The 20,876-nt window shown below is 48.7% G+C and overlaps 1 protein-coding gene across 1 annotated transcript in view; it reads right to left on the reverse strand.

The window, feature by feature from the left end:
- Window positions 1–20,876, reverse strand: part of LRRK1 (leucine rich repeat kinase 1) — a 305,999-nt gene that overhangs the window by 40,009 nt on the left and 245,114 nt on the right. The window contains exons 26-27 of the mRNA XM_040342319.1: window positions 14,555–14,752; window positions 8,459–8,739 (exon numbers count right to left, since the gene is read on the reverse strand). Of these exons, the coding sequence (XP_040198253.1) occupies window positions 8,459–8,739; window positions 14,555–14,752 (479 nt within the window). The remainder of the gene's footprint in view (window positions 1–8,458; window positions 8,740–14,554; window positions 14,753–20,876) is intronic.

Consider the following 20,876-nt stretch of genomic DNA (forward strand, 5'->3'; position numbering starts at 1 on the left):
GAATTATACACCTTCCCGCCCAGACCAATATTTAGCTTTCAGCGCTGTTGCACTTTGACAATTGCGCGGTCATGCTACACTGTACCCAAACTACATTTTTATCATTTTGTACCCACAAATAGAGCTTTCCTCTGGGATATTTATTTTCTGCAAAAAAAAAAAAAAAAAATTACCGAAAATTTTGAAAAAAAAAAAGTTTTTTTTTGTTTCTATTATAAAACATTGTAAAAAAGTACGTTTTCTCCTTCACTGATGGGCACTGATGGTACTGCACTGACGGGCACTGATAAGGTGGCACTGATGGGCACCGATGAGGTGGCACTGATGTGGTGGCATTGATGGGCACTAATATGCGGCACAGATGGGCACTGATAGGTGGCACGGATAGGCGGCACGGATGGGCTTGTATAGGCGGCACAGATAGGTTGCACAGATGGGCACTGATAGGCGGCACGGCTGGGCACGGATAGGCGGCACGGATGGGCACTGATAGGCGGCATGGATGGGCACTGATAGGCAGCACGGATGGGCATAGATGGGCACTATTGTATGTGTTTTACTAATGGATGCCAATCAGTGCCAAACAATGACTGCCAATCAGTGATACCCATTGTGAGCACTGATTGGCATCTATTGCGGCACTGATTGACATCCATTTTTTGTGTCCTCATCCCTGGTGGTCTAGGGTGGCATACCTTTATTTTTATAATCACTGGTGGTCCAGTGGGCATCCCTGGTGGTCCAGTGGGCATCCCTGGTGGTCCAGTGGGCATCCTCGGGGGGGCTGTGCTGATAATCGATCAGCACAAACCCCCCGTCTGACAGACGCGAGTGAGGAAAAGCTGATTACCGGCTTTTCCTGTTTACATCGTGATCAGCCGTGATTGGACACGGCTGATCACGTGGTAAAGAGTCTCCGTGAGAGACTCTTTACCTTCATCAGTGTTGCGGGGTGTCAGACTGACACCCTGCAACAACGATCGCCGCGATGCGCGCCCCCGGGGGCGCGCAGCAGCTCAGAATCCTGAGGACGTCATATGACATCTAGTCAGGATTCTACAACCATTTTGCCGACGTCAATATGTCATTGGCGGGCGGCAAGTGGTTAACCACTTCCATACCGCGCCTATTCCGGCATGTCTCTCCTACATGTAAAAATTATCGTTTGCTAGAAAATTACTCAGGACCCCCAAACATTATATATATATTTTTTAGCAGACATCCTAGGGCAGTGATGGCGAACCTTGGCACCCCAGATGTTTTGGAACTACATTTCCCATGATGCTCAGCTAGACTGCAGTGTAGTTGAGAATCATGGGAAATGTAGTTCCAAAACATCTGGGGTGCCAAGGTTCGCCATCACTGCCCTAGGGAATAAAATGTCAGTCGTTGCAACTTTTTATCTCGCACGGTATTTGTACAACATTTTTTTCAAACGCGTTTTCCTGACGCATTCATGGCAGCACACACTGGGTTGTGACTCCGCCCCCACAACCTGACAGGATTGGTTAGCTATAAAATCCAAAGGGGGGACACCCGGCATCATTCTCTTTTTTTATCCTCACCTGACAAGGACGTGGTCGTACAGCTTGCCTCCTACCGCTTTCGCCCCAGCAGGTTCAGCCTCTCCTGTTTGGAAGTCCCCCCTGTACAGTCTCTAATAGAGCTTTATGGGGGTAACCCCGCTCTGGTGGTCTCAGGGGTTAAATCCCGGCAGGTTCCTGGCATTTACACAGGCTCGAAATGAGCTTATTTAAGGCAGTGGCTCAATTTTTCATTTTCCCCAGTATCCTTCTTAGGCTGCTGCTGCTGTCCCTGTTCTCATGCATCTCCCAGTGTGTGCTCGTTTTTTTTTACCTTAATGACCCAATGTTGTTCCATGTTCCCCCCGCTCCACCGCGTCTCCCTGGCCGCTCTGCGCATGCGCGCAGCGTAGTGATGACGCCGGCGGTCTCCCTCATCCAAGATGGTGTCGGGATGCGCGCGGCACTACTGCACATGCGCAAATACGTCATCGGCGGCGCCATAATTTAAAAAGGGCACATTTTCCTTTTTTCTTTTAAGGCTGCTGCTTTGCCCAAATTTCGTAGGGATTTATTCCCCAGGTACCCTAGCTTCTTCCCCCTTCAGGGCCTTCCTGGTTTTCCATCCTGATTATTTTTTAACCACTTTTTTATGCTTTCCTTCAGCTTCCACTCTTGCTGCGGTTTCTGCTACTTCATGGAGCCCACTGCCCTCGCAGACCACTACCAACAAACAAGGTATGGAGGCCGACATAAGATTAGGTAAGTAGTGAAGAGACAAAAGAGAGCCGGCCACTAAACACTGCCTTTCTTGCAGTCCCATCAGGCCAAAAGACGCAAGCCCGCGGCGCAGGGAGAGATCCAGACATGCATCAAGCAGGAGGTCCCGCAGAAGTCGGTCAAGATCATCCTCCCGCTACCACCGATCGAGACATAGCCGATCACGACGCAGCCGCTCCCGTCATAGCCAGTCTAACCGCAGACGGTCACCCTCACTGCACCGCGAACATTACCATACCCGTCCTGCAGCAAACGCTTGCTGGGTGTGCGGTGCTACTGCATTGCCAGGAAAACTAGCTTGTCGCACCTGCTTTAATGAAGCGATACACATACCGCAGTTCACTTGGTCAGGCAGCCGCAGATCCATATCCCTGGAGATGTCATTTCATTGCATGCGGGGACCGGGGTAGAGCTGGCGCCGCAGCACCAGTGCCAAAGGGGCTGCCACAACGTAGGGGAAATCATCCAATCCAGAGAGGAGGAAGAGAAGACGGTGGCGGTTCGCACAGCAAGGCGGAGGCGGGACTCCTGGGGCAATCCAGCCCTGCCACCGCATTTGACCTCCGTTTGTCCAATCACTGAATGGAGCCTGGTGGCCGAAGCCCAGAGCACAGCCAGTGTGTGCGGGGACCGCCCTATCCGCCGACAGCTCAGCGGGGATTCCCGCTGAGCTTTGGCGGACACACGGAGCGGTCCGAGAAACGGTCCGCTCCGTGTGAAAGAGCCCTTAGTAATGGCGGCGATCTGCGATTTTTATCGTGACTGCGACATTATGGCGGACACATTGGACACTTTTGACGCTATTTTGGGACCATTCACATTTATACAGCGATCAGTGCTATAAAAATGCACTAATTACTGTATAAATGTCACTGGCCGAGAAGGGGTTAAACACTAGGGGGCAATGAAGAGGTTAAGTGTGTCCTAACGAGTGATTCTAACTGTGGGGGGGCTGGGCTACCACTGACATGACAGCAATTACTGCTCCCGATGACAGGGAGCAGAAGATCACTGTCCTGTCACTAGGCAGAATAAAGAAATGCCTTGTTTACATCTCCCTGTTCTGCCTCTCCATGCCACGATCTTGGTACACCGGCGGACATCGAGTACACGGGACCCACAGGCACGATCAGAGTATGCGGCAGGCGTGCGTGCGCCCGCATGGCGGCAAATTCAAAGGGACATACAGGTACGCCCATTTGCCTGTATGAGCCCTTCTGCCGACATACATCTGTGTGCGCTGGTCGGCAAGCGGTTAAGTAAAAAGCACTAAAAGCGGTCTTCAGCCTGGAAAAAAAAAAAAAAGAAAAGTCAGCAGCTACAAATACTGCACCTGCTGACTTCAAATATATAGACACTTACCTGTCCAGGGAGCCTGTGATGTTGGCACCACAGCCGATTTTTGGATCAGCTGTCGGGTGCTGCAGCTGCCATTTATTGTAAGGGAAACTGGCAGTGAAGCCTTTTCACCTTCACAGCCGAATCCCTACCGCACATGCGCTGGCACTTTCTTACTGGCCTGGCAGTGGAGTAAGCCTGAGGGGCAAGATTCCATTGGGATGACGCTGCGGTCCTGTCTACTGAAAGTGTGACACTGGAGGGGGCGGGGGGGGGGGAGCAGATAAGCAGAGGTTCCACTTTTGGGTGGAACTCCGCTTAATAAAGAAAAAAAGATAACCAGCAATTTCTATATACGGTATTTATCGGGGTATACCGCGCGCTGGCGTATAACACGCACCCCAAGCTTAGAAAGGTACCGTATTTATCGGCGTATACCGTGCACTATTTTTCCCTGAAAATCAGGGCAAAATCGTGGGTGCGCGGTATACGCCGATACCCGCTTTCCTGCCACGAGTTTGAATACTGCGCCAGCATATACCGAGCGCAGTACACTCGTGTATCTTCGGGCAGTCTGGGTGCCTCTCACACTGACGTCCTGAGCGTACAGGACGTCAGCGCGAGAGTTGCCGAGCCTGCCCGACGATACACGAGTGTACTGCGCTCGGTATATGTAGGCGCAGTATTCAAACTCGGCGTGGGAAACGAGCGGGGAGGACGCGAGGACGCCGCAGAAGGAAGCCGGACCCGACGAAGAGGACACCCGAAGCCGCAGACGGACCCGACGAGGCCGCCGATGGACGCCGCGCAAGACACCAAAACTGTAAGTACAAAACATATTTTTTCCACAGGAATACGGGGCAACTTTAGGGGTGCGCGCTATACGCGGGAGCGCGCTATACCCCGATAAATACGGTAGTTTGAGGAAGAAAAAAAAAACGTAAATTTTTGCCCTGCGTCCATCGGCGGCCTTGTCTGGCGTCCGTCTGCAGCTTCCTTGCGCAGGGTCCGTCCAGCCTTGTTGATTGTCCGTCTGCGGCCTTGCACGGGTCCGTCTGCGAGTCCATCCGCACCTTAGACGGGGTTGCAGCAGTGTTTGTTTTTGGATTTGGCGCCGAGAGGAGCCGGATTTCCTGTGTGTTCGGCTTGTCTCGGCTCCTCTTGCGTGGCTGCGGGCGGAGCCGAGCCGAATGCGCAGTACACTCGGCTCGGCTCTAGGCTGCGACGGGCGGAGAAGAGCGTGGCAGAGTCTAGCCGAGTGCGCAGTACACTCGTCTCGACTCTAGGCTGCGGCGCTCAGAGACAGCGGGGATCGGCGTATATCGATTTCCCCCTGATTTTAAGGGGAAAAAAGTGCGCGTTATACGCCGATAAATACGGTATTTGTTTTTGCAAGTTATGCTATGGTAATAAAAACACGCAACAAATATAAAGTAGGTGTTACTGCAATTTGGCTGTAAAAAAGTGGAAATACTTGAAGATGTTTTTGTGTTTAGTTTGCCTACAGAGGACAATGCAGATAAAGAATCATATAATCAAGTTTAAAATGATAAGGGCCTGAAATGATTTGAAGATACAAATGGTAAATGTAATGGACACATAGGATATACAACTCTACCTTTCCAATCTCTGGGGGAGTAATGGTGCGATTGTAGATTCAATTTGCGGGTTTGCAGTTCTGTTTTTATTTAGTAAAGTGCTCCAATCCACCTCATTATAGTCAAATCATCGCAGCTCTTCCATCAAATATTTGCTATTGGATTCTAGTGCTGATAGAATCAGTGGAGAGTGTTTGCCTTTCTGCTCTGCGGGAATTGCTGGCTATAAATATAATGAGGCAATTGGCGAGAGACGTTTCCAAACGATAGCAATTTCAGGCAGTCACTTCTGCAGACTTAAAGGGGCAGATCCACAAAGATCTGCCCCGGCACAGCGTATCTGAGATACGCCGCCGCGACTTAATTGTCCTCGGCTCGAATCCTGAAAGAATTTGGCGGCGTAGTCTATCTCTGGCGGCGTAACGGCGCGTAATTCAAATCGGCGATTAGGGGGCGTGTTTCATTTAAATGAAGCGCGTCCCCACGCCGAATGAACTGCGCATGCGCCGTATCTAAATTTCCCGCCGTGCATTGCGCTAAATGACGTCGCAAGGACGTCATATTTTTTAACATAGATGTGAATTACGTCCATCCTGATTCACGGACGACTTGCGCAAAATTTTTTTTTTTTAAATAAACGCGGGAACGACGGTCATACTTAACATGGCAAGTCTAACTATACGCGACGAAATACCAGCTTTAACTATACGCCGGAAAAAGCCGACTAGAGACGACGTAAGAGAATGCGACGGCCGCGCGTACGTTCGTGGATCGTCAGAAATAGCTAATTTGCATACCCGACGCGGAAAACGACGTGAACGCCACCCAGCGGACGCCGAAGTATTGCATCTAAGATCCGAAGGCGTACAAAGCCGTACGCCTGTCGGATCTAACCCAGATGCCGTCGTATCTTGGTTTGAGGATTCAAAACAAAGATACGACGCGGGAAATTTGAAAGTACCCCGGCGTATCAGTATATACGCCGGCGTACTTCCTTTGTGGATCTGCCCCACTGAGGAGCTCTAGGCGCCTGCAGAAAAAAGTGAGACGTCTGCAGCTACAAATACTGGAAATATTAGGACACTTACCTGTCCAGGAATCCAGCGGTGTCCTCACCCAAGCAGATTTTTCAATCAGCTATCGCAGGGGTGTCGCTCGATTTCATTGTGGGCCGCATCAGCATTATGATTGCTCTCAAAAGGGCCGGTTGTATCTGTGAGATTAGATGTCCAGCGCATCCCCTCCCCTTACATTAGATATTAAGAGCCACCCCACCATCAGAAGTTGAGTCCCCCGCTCTCCCTTACATCACAGTGCACTCCCTTTTCCTTAACCACTTAAGACCCGGACCATTATGCAGGTTAAGGACCAGGCCCCTTTTTGCGATTCGGCACTGCGTCGCTTTAACTGACAAGTGCGCGGTCGTGCGACCTGGCTCCCAAACAAAATTGACGTCCTTTTTTTCTCACAAATAGAGCTTTCTTTTGGCGGTATTTGATTACCTCTGCGGTTTTTATTTTTTGCGCTATAAACAAAAATAGAGCGACAATTTTGAAAAAAAAAATGAATATTTTTTTCTTTTTGCTATAATAAATATGCCCCAAAAATATATAAAAAAACATTTTTTTTCCTCAGTTTAGGCCGATACGTATTCTTCTACCTAGTTTTGGTATAAAATAAATAAATAAATAAAATAAAATCGCCATTACCATACATCGATTTAATTTAATATTTTTAACATTTTATAATTTTTTTTTTTTTTTACTACTAATGGCGGCGATCAGCGATTTTTTTAGTGACTGCGACATTATGGCGGACACATCGGACAATTTTGACACATTTTTGGGACCATTGGCAACTTTGGCAAAAAGTGCTATAAAAATGCACCGATTACTGTGAAAATGACAATTGCAGTTTAGGAGTTAACCACTAGGGGGCGCTGAAGGGGTTAAGTGTGACCTCGTCTGTGTTTCTAACTGTAGGGGGGCGGGGCTGGACGTGTGACGTCAGTGATCGTCTTTCCCTATATCAGGGAACAAACGATCACTGACATTGCCACAATGAAGAACGGGGAAGGTGTGTTTACACACAGAGCTCCACATCCTGCCTCTGTAACTGCCGATGGCGAGTACCTGGCGAACATTGCGGCAGCCAGGCACGCGCGTCGGCACCATGTGACACGGCGGGCACAGCTTTTTCCAGCCGCGCGCGGCGGGGGAATGTATAAACAGGAAGACGTCCACCCGACAGTTGAGAGCCGCGCTGTAGACGTCTTTCGTCTATAGCGCGGCTCTCAAGTGGATATATATATATAAATATATATATTTCACTAAACTTCAGCTTTAAAAGAGAAACGACTAATTTGTCTGGATGCAAAAATACAGCATAAAAACAGCTCTACAATGTTTATAGTCTTGAACATGTGTGTCTTGTGCATAACATAATATAAAACTGAAAATCTCTGCCCAGTCTACCTCCAGGCCCGTTGCGACAAGGCAAGCAAACCAAGCAATTGCTTGGGGCCCCCGAGCTGGCCTGGGGCCCCAAGCAGGGCCCTTGCCACACTTCCTATAAATGCTGCAGCCTCCTGAGCGCTCTATAGAGAGCCTCAGGCGGCTGCAGCACTGCTGCCTCTCTCGTCACTTTTTCCCCTTCCCTGTAGCGTGGCCGAGCTCCTCTTCCTTCCTCCTGTCAGTCCGGCCGGGTACTGCGTGGTACAGGAGATTCAGTTTCCTTTTCCCGGCCGGACTGAGAGGAAGTGCCGAGTGCTCACTTCCTGTCAGTCCGGCCGGGAACAGGAAACTGAATCTCCTGCTGCGTGGTACAGTGGGGGGGGGGGAGTAAAAACATCATAAGGAGGGGGAGTAAAAAGAACATAGGGACAGGGGAGGGGAGTAAGAAGGACACAGGGAGGGGGAGCTTAAACTGTATCGCTATGCTGTGGTTCCTGTAGGCTTTGCGTGCGTCTAAGGGGGGCGGGGGTTGGGGGAATCTCCATGTCCATTTTGCTTGGGGCCCCCAAATTCCATCAAACGGCCCTGTCTACATCTCTTCATAGAACATCTAGCAGGTCCAGGCAGTCTGCACTACCAGAAACAGCAGTATTCAGTTCCCCGGTAGATGGATCTCTGCATGTAACAAATGCCTATATCACAAGCAACAGATGAAATTAAACAGTAAATTATTACAATAAGACATACAATTAGGAATTGTTCCCACCTTTTCATCATATACAACTCGAGGTCTTATTTCAGGTGCCTGGTAACCCGGGGTTCCCTCCACACCTAGCGCCCCCTCATGGAAGGACAGACGGGAAATGCCGTAGTCTGACAGCTTGATGTTGATAGTCTCCCGGACATCCAGAGACCAGACCAGGATATTATCGGACTTCAAATCACAGAATATGACATTTTTCTTATGTAGGTATGACAGACCGGATGCGATCTGATAAGACACACGTTGTGTGAGCATGTGACCCAGAGGCATGTACGAGGATGTCCCTGTAATACGAAAAATAAATGATTAACCTCAGATAATGGTTAGTAATTTGCTGAAGATGGACAGTTTTGTATTAGGTTGTGGGTTCCAACATCTCCTTCATCTAATAGGTAAATAGGTATTGTAACGGTACGTCCCACACTCCGCTTGAGTGCTTCCGTCATATGCCGCCTCCTATCAGTCTGGATATAGATGGACCGCCTCCTGCACATATACGTCGGCAGAATGGCACGGCTGGGCACAAGCACGTACAGGTACGTCCTCTTTAAGTGCCCAGCCGTGGGTCGCGGGCGCGCGCCCGCGACTCGGTCCGAAGCTCCGCGATCGCGGGACCGATCGCCGCTGGAGTCCCGCGATCGGTCCCCGGAGATGAAGAATGGGGAGAGCTGTGTGTAAACACGGCTTCCCCGTTCTTCACTGTGGCGCCATCATCGATCGTGTGTTCCCTTTTATAGGGAAACACAATCAATGACGTCACACCTACAGCCACACCCCCCTACAGTTAGAAACACAAATGAGGTCACACTTAACCCCTTCAGCGCCCCCTTGTGGTTAACTCCCAAACTGCAATTTCTATTTTCACAGTAAACAATGCATTTTTAATGTGAAAATGACAATGGTCCCAAAAATGTGTCAAAATTGTCCGAAGTGTCGGAGCTGCGGTGGCTCAACGCGATTGGCACTGCGCTGACAAGCCATTCACCTCTGCAGCTAGAGGTTCGGATCCCGGTCTCGGCTTCATGTGAATGGAGTTTGGTGGTCTCAGCCCGGCTCCCGGTGGGTGTGCTATGCAGGGTAAGCCTGTGCTTAGTACGCCCACCCCCCTCCCACAAAAAAACCACCACACCTACACACGCACTCTAAATTGGGTTAACACACTCACATTGACCACGCGGTCTCTAAAAGAGAGGCGAAGGACTAATGGGGCTGGTTGAGCGGGCTAATCCTCTCACTCCCTTATAGGGAGTCCCTCTGCCCCGTTGGGCTTCAAAGCGGAGCAGGTAGGGCGGGCTGTGTGGGAGGACCCCCTCACACACCCGCCATTGCCACCCGGGGCATGGAGAAAGGTGGCAGATTGCCTCTGGGGGAGGCCTGCCTACTCCCAACTCCTGCAGTCCGGCTCCTCTCTCGAGTACACGCACAAAATACACTTAAAAAAAAAATAAAAAAAAAAAAAAATTGTCCGAAGTGTCCGCCATAATGTCACGAAAAAAATCGCTGATCGCCGCCATTAGTAGTAGTAAAAAAAATAAAAATGCAATAAAACTATCCCCTATTTTGTAAACGCTAAAAATGTTGCGCAAACCAACCGATAAACACTTATTGAGATTTTTTTAACCAAAAATAGGTAGAAGAAAAAAAAAGGACGCCAATTTTGTTTGGGAGCCACGTCGCACGACCGCGCAATTGTCAGTTAAAGCGACGCAGTACCGAATCGCAAAAACTGGCCAGGTCCTTTAGCTGCCTAAAGGCATGGGTCTTAAGTGGTTAACCACTTAACCCCCGGACCATATTGCTGGTCAAAGACCAGAGCACTTTTTGCGTCGCTTTAAATGACAATTGCGCGGTTGTGCGACGTGGCTCCCAAACAAAATTGGCATCTTTTTCCCCCACAAATAGAGCTTTCTTTTGGTGGTATTTGATCACCTCTGCGGTTTTTAGTTTTTGCGCTATAAACAAAAATAGAGCGACAATTTAGAAAAAAATGAATATTTTTTACTTTTTGCTATAATAAACATCCCCCAAAAATACATAAAAAAACATTTTTTTCCCTCAGTTTAGTCCGATACGTATTCTTCTACATATTTTTCATAAAAAAATCGCAATAAGCGTTTATTGATTTGTTTGCGCAAAAGTTATAGCGTTTACAAAATAGGGGATAGTTTTATTGCATTTTTATAAATATTTGTTTTTTTACTAGTAATGGCGGCGATCAGCGTTTTTTTTTTCGGTACTGCGACATTATTGCGGATACTTCAGACACTTTTGACACATTTTTGGGACCATTGGCATTTTATAGCGATCAGTGCTATAAAAATGCATTGATTACTATAAAAATGCCACTGGCAGTGAAGGGGTTAACACTAGGGGGCGGGGAAGGGGTTAAGTATGTTCCTTGGGTGTGTTCTAACTGTGGGGGGGGGGGTGGCCTTACTAGGGGAAATGACTGATCTTCTGTTCATACATAGTGGCCTGCGCGAGAGCCGACATATAGCTACGGGCTCTCGCGCAGGGGAGCCGACCTGCCGCCGTAAAATGACGGCGGCTGGTCGGAAAGTAGTTAATAGAACCAAGAATACAACCTTATATACAATTTAAAGAGGAGGTAACCAGAACATATATTAACATGAGCTAATTAACTAATATCACCTCCGCAAAGGTGTACACCTCTTTGAAAAACTAAATATACTACCACAAGTTTACTAATAAATGACAAAACACCAAAAATATGTATGTGTATAAATAACAGCCCTTCGTGTACTTTTACCAAGTGCCTATGTAAAAATGTTCTTCGATATATATGTACATAATAGAATACACATATAAATAAAAATATACCATGCACGTGTTAATAAAATGTATCAAATGGTGCTCTTTAAATCCTCAGAAGTGTCCACTACCCTATTATGGGTTCACAAAAAGTGTTATATCACAAAACCACAGTTGATATAATAAAATAAGACAAAAAAATATATATAAAGGGGAATTCCTGAGTGAATCCTCTTCCCTTTGTTTAAAAAGTCCCAGTGTGATAACCAAGTGCTCCAAAACTATATAGGAGGAATATTTATAGTTCCCCTTTATATTTTTTGACTCCCATGCGCGTGCCCGGCGGGCGCGATCGCCGCCGGGCACACGCGATCGCTCGTTACCGAGGAACGGGAGCTGTGTGTGTCCTGTCAGGGAGAGAAATGCTGATCTTCTGTTCATACAATGTATGAACAGAAGATCAGTCATTTCCCCTAGTGAGTCCCCTCCCCCCCTTCAGTTAGAACACACCCAGGGAACATACTTAACCCCTTCCTCGCCCCCTAGTGTTAACCCCTTCCCTGCCAGTGGCATTTTTATAGTAATCCAATGCATTTTTATAGCACTGATCGCTATAAAAATGCCAATGGTTCCAAAAATGTGTCAAAAGTGTCCGAAGTGTCCGCCATAATGTCGCAGTACCGAAAAAAAAAATCGCTGATCGCCGCCATTACTAGTAAAAATAAATATATTATTAAAAATGCAATAAAACTATCCCCTATTTTGTAAATGCTATAACTTTGGCGCAAACCAATCAATAAACGTTTATTGTGATTTTTTTTAAGAAAAATAGGTAGAAGAATACGTATCGGCCTAAACTGAGGAAAAAAAATGTTTTTTTATATATTTTTGGCAGATATTTATTATACCAAAAAGTAAAAAATATTCATTTTTTTCAAAATTGTCGCTCTATTTTTGTTTATAGCGCAAAAAATTAAAACCGCAGAGGTGATCAAATACCACCAAAAGAAAGCTCTATTTGTGGGGAAAAAAGGACGCCAATTTTGTTTGGGAGCCACGTCGCATGACCGCGCAATTGTCAGTTAGAGCGACGCAGTGCCGAATCGCAAAAAGTGCAAAAAGCAATATGGTCCGGGGCTTAAGTGGTTAATCAGCCACAGAACCTATGTAATTAATATGCGTTTGATTTTAAAGGGATGAGGTGGCAACCCTACGCTCAGCCCCAATATGCACTACTTTTTGAACGCATCCTTGTGCCTTGTAATAATGAAGGTGATTTATTAAATGCAAAAAGATTTTCATTTTGCAAGAGAAATTACATTTTGCAATGGGATTAACCCCCAAGCTTAGTGAATGAGGTGAACGACCGATTTGCCTTTACTAAATCAACTCCAATGTGTCCCTGGGGGGGGGGGGGGGGCTTGGGTTTCCTACAGCGTAACAATTCTGCTGATTAATAGACAATCAAAAGTTACAAGTAAGCAAAAGTAATTACAGCGGAACCTTGGTTTGCGAGAATAATTTTTCCAGAAGCGTGCTTGTAATCCAAAGCACTCAAAGCGAATTTCCCCATAGGAAACTCAGATCATTCGTTCCACAACCATTTATTCATAAAAAAATTATTACGGCAAAACAAAATAAAGTATAAAGTGTACTGTAAACATAAAACTGCCTTCAAAATACTGTACTGTACCTCTGTGTTGCAAAAGTTTTAAGGTAAAGAAAAATAATGTGCACTCACAATGTTAAGGAGTCTGGTGCTCATCTATTTAAAGCGGCTGTGTATATGCATATCAACGGGGTACAGACAGTTGACCTGTAAGGGGCCCAGATGGCAACACCCCATTTTTTTTGTAAGGGGCCCGGAGGTCCCCAGGGCCCCGGATGGCAACCCCCCCTTTTTTTTATATAAAAAAATGTCTTAAATGTTTTTTATTTATTTTTTGTAAGGGGCCCAGAGGTTCCCAGGGTCCCGGATGGCAACCCCACTTTTTTTTTATTATTTTTTTACATTTTTATTTATTTATCTATTTTTTATTTTTGTAAGGGGCCCTGAATGGCAACTCCACTTTTTTATTTTATAAAAAAAAAAGTTTAATTTACATTTTTTGTAAGGGGCCCAGAGGTACCCAGGTAGTACACCTGTAAGGGGTTCGGATGTTCCCAGGGGCCCAGGTGGCAACCCCCCCCCTTTTTTTTATATAAAAAAAAAATTCTTACATTTTTTTTATTTATTTTTTATAAGGGGCCCAGAGGTCCCCAGAGCGCCCCGGATGGCAACACCACTTATTTTTTAAATTTTTATTTACCTATTTTTTTTGTAAGGGGCCCAGAGGTCCCCAGGATGGCAAACCCCCCCCCCTTTTTTTTATAAAAAAAAAATTCTTACATTTATTTTTTATGGGGCCCAGAGGTCCCCAGGGCCCCGGATGGCAACCCCACTTTTTTTTTACATTTTTATTTACCTATCTATTTTTTTTTATAAGGGGCCCAGAGGTCCCCAGGGCCCTGAATGGCAACCCCACTTTTTTATATAAAACATTTTTAAATTTTTTGTAAGGGGCCCAGAGGTCCCCCGGCATCCCCCCGCTTCTCAATTTGTGGCGGCACCCCCCCGTTCTCTGCTGAAGCTGTGTAAGGGGCCCCAAAATTCCTGATGGCGGCCCTGTGTATATGTACAGTAAAGTCGCTGTGTATACTGTATGTAGAGTAAAGACATAAAGCTCTGTATGTGGCCAGAGGTTGCTGCTTATCTATTGTATACAGTACTGTATGTTCAGTAAAGCTGCTGGTGCATAGTACAATGCTGTATGTGGCCCCAAGTTCAGCTCACAGGACTTCCTAGAGAATTTGGGAAATGTTAACATCACTTCTGGGTACGCCCGCCCCTGTTGGGAGTGTCTATGAGCGTTTACGAGTGTCTCCAGGAAGCGCTGGGAGCCACCATCGCCCGCACATCTCTGGCCACATACAAAGCTATACTGTATACCAGCGGCTTCACTGTACATATACACAGCAGCTTTACATGGATGAGCAGCAGACTCCTTCACATTGTGAGTGTAATTCTTTTTTATTTTTTTACATAAAAAAAAAAAAAAAAGCTCAAAAATCAAGACAGCACTCGCAGATCAAGGCAATAAAAAAAAAAAAGATGCTCATCTTTCAAAACACTTGTAAACATTGTTACGCGTAAAACCAAGATTTCACTGTACAGCCAACAGTGCACATGGTAGTAAAGTAATAGTAACAATGATTAGGCTTCGCTCAATTAGCATTTTTCTGCTGCATTGCTATACGGATTAAACAGAGATTAAAAGACAATGTCACCTTGGTGTCTCTCTGCTAGCACAGTGTTGAGGCTGCCCAGAGGAGCCAGCTCCAGGGCAAAGCAGAGCGGATGGATGCTGATCCCGATCAGGGAGACGATGCAGGGGTGCTGTAGAGAGTGGAGCATGCTGGCTTCTTGCCGGAAATCGGAGAAGTTTCTCATGGCGTCTATTGCCTGTATGTGTTTGAACATGGTATCTGTGTGAAGACAGGTTAGCAGCATGAGAGACAATAGGGAACCGACAGCTGAGATTCATCTCAGTCTCTCCAATCATGGCACATCTACCATATATACTTGAGTATAAGCCTACCCGAATATAAGCCGAGGAACCTAATTTTAACACAAAAGTTTGGGAAAACTTATTGACTCGAGTATAAGCCCAGGGTGTCCATCTGCATGCCTCACTGTGACCATGTGCATGCCTCACTGTGCCCATGTCCATGCCCCACTGTGCCCATGTCCATGCCCCACTGTGCCCATGACTAGACTGACGTTTAACATGGGAGTCTATTGAAGGGGTGCCTGGCTTTGAAAAATCGGTGCTCCCCAGCTGTAGGTCCCCCAGACAAAAAACTTTGCGCACTTGTAGAGGAGAAATGGGGCTATATGTGTGCAAGTTCGGATCCAGGGAGACCTACGACTGTCCCGGTACCAGGTCCCCAAAGTCACCAGAGAAATGACCATGCGAGTCTATGGAAGGGGTGCCCGTCTTTGAAAAATCGTAGGTCCTCGGACAACAAACTTTGCGCACTTGTAGAGGAGAAATGGGGCAACATGTGTGCCAAGTTCCGGATCCAGGGGGACCCTACGACTGTCCGGGCTACCAGGTCCCCAAGTCATCCAGAGAAATGACATGCGAGTCTATGGAAGGGGTGCCCGTCTTTGAAAAATCGTAGGTCCTCCGGACAACAAACTTTGCCCACTTGTAGAGGGCTATATGGTGTGCCAAGTTTGGGAGTGCAGGGGGACCTACAGCCAGCCGGTAACGGGTCCCCAAAGTCACGGACGAAATGCACCGTTTAACATAAAAGGTCAATGGAAGGGGTGCACGGCTTTACAAAAAAAAAAAAGTGCTGCCCGGCCGTAGGTCCCCCGGACAACAACTTGCACACTTGTAGAGGAAGAGTGGGGCTATATGTGTGCCAAGTTTGGGTCCAGTACCGGCCGGTACCGGGTCCCCAAAGTCCGGGAGATCAGGTGCAAAAAGGTGACTCGGATATAAGCGAGGTGGGGACATTTTCAGCACAAAAAAAATGTGCTGAAAAAACTCAGCTTATACTCGGAGTATATATGGTATATCCCGATGCAAGGTGCCCTTAACATTCTTTTCACAACTGTGTGCTTAAAGCTGGCCATACATGGATCGAAATAATTCATAATTTCAGTGGCCTCTTTTCACATCTGAGCGATTTCTGACTCCTGGAGCAAAAACACCTGAAGCTAAAAAAAGTACATGAGCTTCTTTTTAGCAGATTAAGGTGTTTTTGGCCACATAGACTTCAATAGAAACACCTGACTTGAGCAGAAAAACGCCCTGTCAAGAGCCATTCACACTGTGCCACCCATAGCGCCGACGGTAAAATGCTTGCCATTTTAAAGGAAGGAGCCGAACGGCGGTGCGCAGGCGCAGGTATAGCGCCGACTGCCGTTCGGCTCCTTTCGCCAATTGTGACGCAGCTTACGTGACGGGGGGAGCTAGTTTTTTGTTCATCCAGTCAATCACCAGCATGTTAGGAACGCCCACTCCGCGGGACTCGCAACCCGGAAACAACGGGTGAATTAGCTGTACCAAGGTATGTACAGCATAAAAAAAACATAATAGGCATAATTGTATTGTAATGTGGGGGGACCAATGTAATACTAGAAAGTCGTTTTATGGTGAACCTCCCCTTTAAGCCTCATACACACGACCGATTTTCCCATCTGGAAACTGTCACAAGAGTTTTTGGCCAGGAAAACCGGCCGTATGTATGCTCCATCGCAGTTTTCCCGACAGGAAAACTGCACAAAAAAAAAAAAAGGAGAGAACCAGTCTCCTTTATCCCGCCGGGAAGCATATGCTTTTTTTAACGCTATTTTGCTTTTAAATGCTTCTAAATTCATAGCTATGAATAAGCACTAAAGCCACAGTGCGAAATGCGTTAGCCTTTTTCTGATTGTTTGCTGCTGGCGTGTGATGTTCTGGACCAGTTTTAATAAAAAGGAAAGTTTTTGGAGTGCGGCTGTCCCAGCTTCTTCTCTTCAATTTGCATTAATTGCATGGTCGGTTACTTGTCTTAAGGTTCCCCTAACGGGGAAGTTCCTTCAAGGACTGCGCAGGCGCAAACTTGCCGACGGAAATCTCCGAACCTCGCCCGGCATCCAGGCTCATTCTTTAACATCCCCGTGGATTGGAGGGATGTTTAAAAAAAGAGCCAGGAGGCCGAGCAAGCGGAGCCACATACCTGGAAATCCACGTCGCCCCTGGATGCCCGGCCGAGGTTCGGAGATTTTCGTCGGCAAGTTGGCGCCCTGCGCAGTCTTGAGGGAACTTTTCCGTTAGCCGGAACCATCTCGGCAGATCACAATGCGCCTGCGCAGGAACTTTCACGATAGCTGGAACCAGCTCGGCAGATCACCAGCACCCACGGTTTGGATCCAGTGAGTAAAAGTTCCTTGGTTCATCTGAGCGGTTACAGTAGGTGAACCCGATTTTGTGTCAATCTCGCTCTCTTTCTTGGCGAGATTGAGCACCTACGAGCCCCATCGCGGGAGCCAGCGCCGAGCTGGCTTGCCGCGATGGAGACAGAGCCGTCATAGAAGCGACGGGAGATCCGACTTGGATTCCCGCCAATTCTACACGTGTGCGGCGTTTGTTATGAATCCTGAGGGGGAAGTCCCCGCCGGATTTTAAATAAAAATCCGGCATGGGTCCCCCCTCAGGAGCATACCGGGCCCTTAGGTCTGTTATGGGTTGTAAGGAGAGCCCCCCTACGCCGAAAAAACGGCGTAGGGGGTCCCCCTACAATCCATACCAGACCCGTATCCAAAGCACGCTACCCGGCCAGCCAGGAAGGGAGTGGGGACGAGCGAGCGCCCCCCCCCCCTCCTGAGCCGTACCAGGCTGCATGCCCTCAACATGGGGGGGTTGGATGCTCTGGGGCAGGGGGGCGCACTGCGGCCCCCCCACCTCAGAGCACCCTGTCCCCATGTTGATGAGGACAGGGCCCCTTCCCGACAACCCTGGCCGTTGGTTGTCGGGGTATGCGGGCGGGAGGCTTATCGGAATCTGGGAGCCCCCTTTAATAAGGGGGCCCCCAGATACCGGCCCCCCACCCTAAGTGAATGAGTATGGGGTACATCGTACCCCTACCCATTCACCTGCAAGAAAAGTGGTAAAAACACAAATAAACCACACAGTGTATTAAAATATTTTATTTTTCTGCTCCGGAGGCCTCCCCTGTCTTCTTTATTAGCTCTTTTACCAGGGGAGGCTTCTTCTTTGACGTCTTCGGGTGGGTGGGGGCCGCCGTCTGGTTCTCTTTCACCGCCGGGGGGGGGTGGCTTTTAAAAAAGCCCCCACCCCCCCGGCGGGTTTCCTCCGGCGTCTTCGGCGGGGCTCTTCTTCTTCCGCTATCCCGACGGGTCTTCTCCGCTATCCGGGGGGTCTCGCCGCTCTCCGCTGTTGACTCGTCGCACCCCGGTTCTTCGTCTCGCTGTCCGGTCCCTTCTTCCGTGCTGTACGTCTTCTTCCGTGCTGTGATGAGTTCTTCTTCCGTGCTGTGACGTCATGTTCTTCACTTCTCTCCTTCTCCCGATGTTGCCCACGCCGGTCCTCCTCGCTGAAATGACGGATGCGCGCCTTGCATCGGACCTATATAGGCCTCACAGTCCCATCATGCTCTGTACCTACCCATGTGATACCTACCCCACGTGGGTAGGTATCACATGGGTAGGTACAGAGCATGATGGGGACTGTGAGGCCTATATAGGTCCGATGCAAGGCGCGCATCCGTCATTTCAGCGAGGAGGACCGGCGTGTCAACATCGGGAGAAGAAGAGAAGTGAAGAACATGACGTCACAGCGCGGAAGAAGAACTCACAGCACGGAAGAAGACGTACAGCACGGAAGAAGGGACCGGACAGCGAGACGAAGAACGGGGTGCGACGAGTCAACAGCGGAGAGAGCGGCGAGAGACCCCCCGGATAGCGGAGAAGACCGTCGGATAGCGGAAGAAGAAGAGCCCCGCCGAAGACGCCGGAGGAAACCCGCCGGGGGGGTGGGGGCTTTTTTAAAAGCCACCCCCCCGGCGGTGAAAGAGAACACAGACGGCGGCCCCCACCCACCCGAAGAGTCAAAGAAGAAGCCTCCCCTGGTAAAAGAGCTAATAAAGAAGACAGGGGAGGCCCTCGGAGCAGAAAAAATAAAATATTTTAATACACTGTGTGGTTTATTGTGTTTTTACCACTTTTCTTGCAGGTGAATGGGTAGGGGTACGATGTAACCCCATACTCATTCACTTAGGGTGGGGGCGGGCCGGTATCTGGGGGCCCCCCTTATTAAAGGGGGCATACCCAGATTCCGATTAGCCTCCCGCCCGCATACCCGACAACCAACGGCCAGGGTTGTCGGGGGAAGGGGCCCTGTCCTCATCAACATGGGGACAGGGTGCTCTGAGGTGGGGGGGCCGCACGTGCGCCCCCCTGCCCCAGAGCACCCCAACCCCCCCCATGTTGAGGGCATGCAGCCTGGTACGGCTCAGGAGGGGGGGGGGGCGCTCGCTCGTCCCCACTCCCTTCCTGGCTGGCCGGGTATAGCGTGCTATGGATACGGGTCTGGTATGGATTGTAGGGGGACCCCCTACGCCGTTTTTTCGGCGTAGGGGGGCTCTCCTTACAACCATAACAGACCTAAGGGCCCGGTATGCTCCTGAGGGGGGACCCATGCCGGATTTTTATTTAAAATCCGGCGGGGACTTCCCCCTCAGGATTCATAACAAACGCCGCACACGTGTAGAATTGGCGGGAATCCATAGTCGGATCTCCCGTCGCTTCTATGACGCGCTTGCTGGGATGTGCTGTCACTATTCCAGTGAGTGCGATGTCGGCGAGATCTCGGCACCATGTCGCCGAGTATCAGCGCGACGCTGTCGTGCTAAAAGCACAATATCACAAACACCTACTGTACTTTTCTTCTCTACTAATAAATGTCTGTTGTACTTTTATAAATCCCTAGTATTTACTAGTATTCTCTTTGCTGGCACCCCACAAAAATCCCCTTAAAAAAAAAAACCTTTGTCTCTTTAAAGAACATCCGTTTTCGTCCGTTCCAATTGTTTGACAGATGAAAAATAGGGCTCTTCATCCGTTCAAAAAATGGATGTTGATGGAAGCGGATTGAAAATGGAATGCGAATGAATGATCATCCGTTGTCATCAGTTCTTTTCATAAGGCCCTTTCGCATGGGGCGGATCAGTAATGATCCGCCCCGTGAACCTCCACTTGCTCAGTGGGGATCGCTACGTTGATCCCCGCTGAGCCGGCGGATGACAGGGCGGTCCCCCGCACACTGTGCAGGGACGCCCTGTCTTTTTTCTGCTCTTCCCCCCTATGGGGGGATCGGATGAACACGGACCGCATGTCCGTGTTCACCCGATCTGATCCGCCAGACGGATGGAAAGTAGGTTTTTACTCCGTCACACTTTGGCGGAACGGAGGCGGGTCGGATGTCAGCGGGCTAGTCACCGCTGACATCCGCGGCTCCATAGAGGAGCACGGAGCACCCGTTCAGGTCCGCCAAAAAAAACTGGCAGGCGGACCTGAATGGCCCTGCCCGTGTGAAAGAGCCCTAAGAATGAATTGATGTCCGTTTTTTATCCGTCAATGGATGGATGAAAACAGACAAACGGTCCGTATGTTGTGAAAGGGTCCTAATACTTACCTGGGACTCTCCCTCCTGATTGTCTGAGACCACACAGCGGGCGCCATTGGCTCCTGCTGCTGCCAATAAAGTCAGTGAGCCAATGAGGAAGAAAGAGGGGGTGGGGCAAAACTGCGGCTCCATGTCTGAATGGACACACAGAGCAGTTGCTCCGGTACCCCCATAGCAAGCTGCTTGCTGTGGGGGCACTCAACAGGAGGGAGGGGCCAGGAGCACCGTTGGGGGACCCTAGAAGAGGAGGATCTGGGCTGCTCTGTGCAAAACTATTACACAGAGCAGGTAAGTATAACCATGTTTGTTATTTAAAAAAAAAAAGAAGACTTTCGTATCACTTTAACCACTTCCCTACCCAGCTATAGTCATATGACAGCTGCAGGAACCCTCTGTCCCTCCGGGCCGCT

Source organism: Rana temporaria, chromosome 3, assembly GCF_905171775.1.
Source record: "Rana temporaria chromosome 3, aRanTem1.1, whole genome shotgun sequence".
Classification (NCBI taxonomy): Eukaryota; Metazoa; Chordata; class Amphibia; order Anura; family Ranidae; genus Rana; species Rana temporaria.